The sequence below is a fragment of the Limulus polyphemus genome, unplaced genomic scaffold (genome assembly GCF_000517525.1).
Source record: "Limulus polyphemus unplaced genomic scaffold, Limulus_polyphemus-2.1.2 Scaffold11997, whole genome shotgun sequence".
Lineage (NCBI taxonomy): Eukaryota > Metazoa > Arthropoda > Merostomata > Xiphosura > Limulidae > Limulus > Limulus polyphemus.
Genome location: NW_013677607.1, coordinates 5,809 through 10,824, shown reverse-complemented (window position 1 = coordinate 10,824; position 5,016 = coordinate 5,809). Strand labels below are relative to the sequence as shown.

At 36.0% G+C, this 5,016-nt stretch overlaps 1 protein-coding gene across 2 annotated transcripts in view; it reads left to right on the top strand.

Moving 5' to 3' along the window:
- Positions 1-104: 104 nt before the first annotated feature.
- LOC106476892 (hepatocyte growth factor-regulated tyrosine kinase substrate-like) overlaps positions 105-5,016 on the top strand; it is an 8,439-nt gene continuing 3,527 nt past the window's right edge. Inside the window, exon 1 of one of the 2 annotated variants that reach the window (XM_022380630.1) lies at positions 105-942. Coding sequence is in view for 1 of the 2 variants with exons in the window: in XM_013937509.2 (XP_013792963.1) it covers positions 907-945 (39 nt within the window). In the remaining variant the exon portion in view is untranslated. Of the gene's footprint in view, positions 946-5,016 lie in introns of both variants that reach the window. The other variant, XM_013937509.2, reaches the window with a different exon arrangement.

The following is a 5,016-nucleotide window of genomic DNA, read 5'->3' as shown; positions in this document are numbered from 1 at the left end:
ACTTATCAACAAAACTATAACACCAAGAAAACCCACAAGAGTTGGTGGTGGGTGTTGTTGACCTTCAACCACACAAGAGTTGGTGGTGGGTGTTGTTGACCCTCAATCAGACAAGAGTTGGTGGTGGGTGTTGTTGACCCTCAATCAGACAAGAGTTGGTGGTGGGTGTTGTTGATCTTACCTATAGTTTATTGACTCAAACGTTAAGGACATCTGCACAGAGGGTCCTTGGTTTACACCTAATTGCTGAAATAAAAATTGCACTCTACCCAATAAGGCTTGCACTGTAAGAGTGACAGTCAGTCCCATTATTTGATTAGAATAACCCAGTAGTTTTCTTCCCTACAATCTTTCTTTGTGGAGAGTGTATATGTATTATTTACTTGAGTCATTGAAGGGTTATATTCATCAATACTATCCCTGAGATCCTTATGTCAAGCCCCAGAGTGGCTCAGCGGTATGTCTGTGGCCTTACAATGCTTAAAACTGGATTTCGATACTCGTGAAGGGCAGAGCACAGATATCCTATTGTGTAGTTTTGTGCGTAACAACAAACAAACAAACCATATGTCAAGAATCTTCTATTGTAGGTTGTTGTATTTTGTGCATAAACCTTTTGTATTTGATAATTAATTAATTAATTTTCAGTAACCATATTTCTAAGTTTACTTTTGAGACTGTGCTAAACTTTATTTTTCTCAGTAATCAAACTATTTGTTAACATAATTGTGTCTGAATGGCTGAAATTGTTCCCACTTTTGTTGTGTCCCAGCTCGGTACGAGAGCTTACAAGACAAACTGGCACAAATCAGAGATGCCAGAGGAGCACTCGACGCTCTTCGAGAGGACCACCGAGAAAAGTTGAGACTTGAGGCGGAGGAAGCCGAACGTCAACGCCAGTTTCAGATGGCACAGAAACTGGAGATAATGAGAAAGAAAAAACAGGTAATACATTATGTGTTGACCAATCGCTGAACATGTATTTCCTTTTTAAATCATATCTTTAAACAGTAGGGTTAGGGCTAGGAGTGGCCTAATGATAAGCATGCCCAAATTGTTAATCTTTGATCTATTGTTGACATTCCATCTATGAAAACTTGATTTCTCTGGAGTTATAAGAGTGACAGTTAAGTCCCACTCTTCTGTCAGACAAGAGTTGTTAATGGGAGGTGTTGATCAGCTGCATTACTTCTAGTTTATCAGATCAAAATTAAGGATGACTAGTACGGACAGACCTCGTTAGCTCTGCACAAATATCTAACACCAACTAGACAGCATTGATGTCACAATAAATATGTCAGAATGTTATCTAGAAACAATTTCTCTGTAAAGATATATTTGAATTAGATACGAAAGATTCTGTAATTGATATTTATTCACCAAAAATGTTAAAATAAAATAATGTGTGGACAACGTGGGACCTATTGGTCCATCTTGGCTGTCCTGTCCTCTAAACTAAAACTATTAATAAATAAATTAAAAAAAAATCTTAAAGCCAGTCCTTATCATTCAAATACTTATCAAGCTTTTTCTTAAACTCAAATTTACTGCCTCTACAACATCTGAAGGTAACCCATTCCAAAGGGCAACCACCCTTTTAGAAAAATAAAACTGTCTTAGCTAAAGATGATTCCTACCTTGCCAAAACTTATATTTATCATATGCCCCCTAGTTCTGCTATTCTCATTATTAAAAATATGTAAAAAAAGATGAAACATCAACATTATAAATTTCCTTTACAATGATAAACACCTCAATCAGACCCCCCCCCCCAAACTCTTCTTTTTTCAAGAGAAACAATTTCGGAGACTTCAGCCGCACCATTCTTGTAATGCTTCTCTTTCTTGTCTTTCTTAAGGTAAAGAGCCCAATATTACAATTACATTGCCTAACCAATGAAGTTATAGCCTCTTTACACTTATGTTCAGTATTTATTTAGATACAACCTAAAATCCTATTTGCCCTACCACTAGCAACGGCTCACTGCTTGGATGGCTTAAGAGACTGATCAACTATTACACTATTTAGGTTATCCCCATCCAAATTATACTTATAATTGAGATTATTATAACCCAAATTTCAAATAAACAAAGAAAAATAATCTTGTCTGAGACATCATTGATGTATAGAGCTTTACATAAAACTATAATCTTGTCTGAGACATCATTGATGTATAGAGCTTTACATAAAACTATAATCTTGTCTGAGACATCATTGATGTATAGAGCTTTACATAAAACTAGCAAGTTTCTAGTTTTGAACATTTAAGTTTAAAAGTTTATTTTATTAACAAGAAGCGTCGTCCTACAAAAGAAGTTGCTGTGTTTACAGATTAGAATTTGATTAAGTTTAAATATTGATATTGTATGTGATTTATTAGAATACTTTAATGACTTCCTGCAACTTTATTGACCTTCAACCAGACAAGAGTTGGTGGTGGGTGTTGTTGATCTTCAACCACACAAGAGTTGGTGGTGGGTGTTGTTGACCTTCAACCAGTAGTCTAAACTTCCTAACACTGGGTGTACAGTTTTTGGTCGACAGTTATGTAAAGTTGGTTTTTCAGTAGTCCTATCTGCTTGTTAAAGAATATTTTCCCACCTATTGTTATCGTGTTGTGGACTGTATGTAGTTTAACAATTATGCCGTGTCCTGAGTTATTCATTCATATTCCCGAGTGCCCCAGAAAAACTATATAGGGTTTTATGGGATACCCCAGCGTATAACAGTGTCCAGGGGCATGGCTTAATGGGTCATTTAAATGATTGAATTGTTGGTTTGAAAGTATATCTTTATTCAGTATCATTATATATTGCTTTTTCAAATATTTTTGTTACATTTTAATAGTTTATAAGAATGTGTAATACTATGTAATTTCTATTTGCGATGTTTCGGTACATACTTGTATATCTCTACGAATCAGAAATTACAGAACGGAGAGGTTGATGAACTTGATGACTTCCAAAATACTTTAAGAACAACGCTGGAGATTTTTGTCAACAGAATGAAGAGTGACACCAGCAGAGGGCGCCACATAGCCAATGACACATACGTGCAGTCGCTGTTCGTGAATGTCACCAACATGCATGCCCAACTTCTGAAGCACATCCAAGAACAAGATGATCTACGAGGTGGGTTTCTGTATTCTGTAAATGTTAATTCTCGTATCTAAGTTGAAAAGAATATTTATATGAACTTCTTAAATTTCTAGTTGCAATCTTAAAACAGTCAAGACACAGTCTAGTGGCTAGCGAATCTGAAGATTCAAGTTTAGTGGGTCATTGTTGCAAAAATGCACTCTGCACTTTGGGGTCATGGGTGCACTATAAGATTAATGATGTATTGCACTTTTCAACCAAACAAGAGTTGGTGGTGGGTGTTGTTGACCCTCAACCAGACAAGAGTTGGTGGTGGGTGTTGTTGACCCTCAACCAGACAAGAGTTGGTGGTGGGTGTTGTTGACCTTCAACCAGACAAGAGTTGGTGGTAGGTGGTGACCTGACATTGTTTAACTGTTGTAGTCTAAACTTCCTAAAGAGTGACCTGACATTGTTTAACTGTTGTAGTCTAAACTTCCTAAAGAGTGACCTGACATTGTTTAACTGTTGTAGTCTAAACTTCCTAAAGTGTGACCTGACACTGTTTAAATGTTGTAGTCTAAACTTCCTAAAGAGTGACCTGACATTGTTTAACTGTTGTAGTCTAAACTTCCTAAAAAGTGACCTGACATTGTTTAACTGTTGTAGTCTAAACTTCCTAAAGAGTGACCTGATATTGTTTAACTGTTGTAGTCTAAACTTCCTAAAGAGTGACCTGACATTGTTTAACTGTTATAATCTAAACTTCCTAAAGTGTGACCTGACATTGTTTAACTGTTATAATCTAAACTTCCTAAAGTGTGACCTGACATTGTTTAACTGTTGTAGTCTAAACACCCTAAAGAGTGACCTGACATTGTTTAACTGTTGTAGTCTAAACTTCCTAAAGAGTGACCTGACATTGTTTAACTGTTGTAGTCTAAACTTCCTAAAGAGTGACCTGACATTGTTTAACTGTTGTAGTCTAAACATCCTAAAGAGTGACCTGACATAGTTTAACTGTTGTAGTCTAAACTTCCTAAAGAGTGACCTGACATTGTTTAACTGTTGTAGTCTAAACTTCCTAAAGAGTGACCTGACATTGTTTAACTGTTGTAGTCTAAACTTCCTAAAGAGTGACCTGACATTGTTTAACTGTTGTAGTCTAAACTTCCTAAAGAGTGACCTGACATTGTTTAACTGTTTCTTTAGGAAGTATAGACTACAACAGTTAAACAATGTCATGACAGTTAGACTACAACAAACAAATAAAATGGTAAGCCACATTTCAACAAGTTTGAATGAACGAACATATTTTACCTCAGTAAGTTTGGGAGGAGAGAAAGGAACCGAGCTCTGCGTGGTGCTAACTGAAGCAGGAGCGCTTGGAAGTGGACTGGTACGAGGTATTCCTTCTTCATGTCGCTGCTCCCAGTAAGCTCGATTCAAGTAGCGTACCAACTCCGGATCCTGATCTAGCCCACCTAAACTATCTTTTGTCTTGCTTTCCAAAGATCTAGCATCCTCAAATTAGAACTCATATCATGAAATACTGTATCACCAATAATGGTAAAACTAATAAATCAATCTCTAACATGTAAAGTAAAAACCACACATTTTGTTAATAATGAAACAGTTTTTGTCCTCAATCCGTCATACTTTGCAAGTTAAAGAATAACAAAAACTACACTTACCAACATTTTAAGTTCTGCCTTTATATAAAACCGAGAAGTAAGATAGTCAAGAAATAATTATGGTTATGCAACAAATATAGTTCACATCCAATATTCCTCATCCTTTATTGTCCAAGTATTTAAAGATTTTCTGAAGTAATTGACATCGAGATGTGTTGTTTCTTCCAAATTTGTGTCAACATATTATCAAGTAACAGTATTGATTTACAGTGTTTCCATGTTTAACATCAGTATAGATCAAGGGC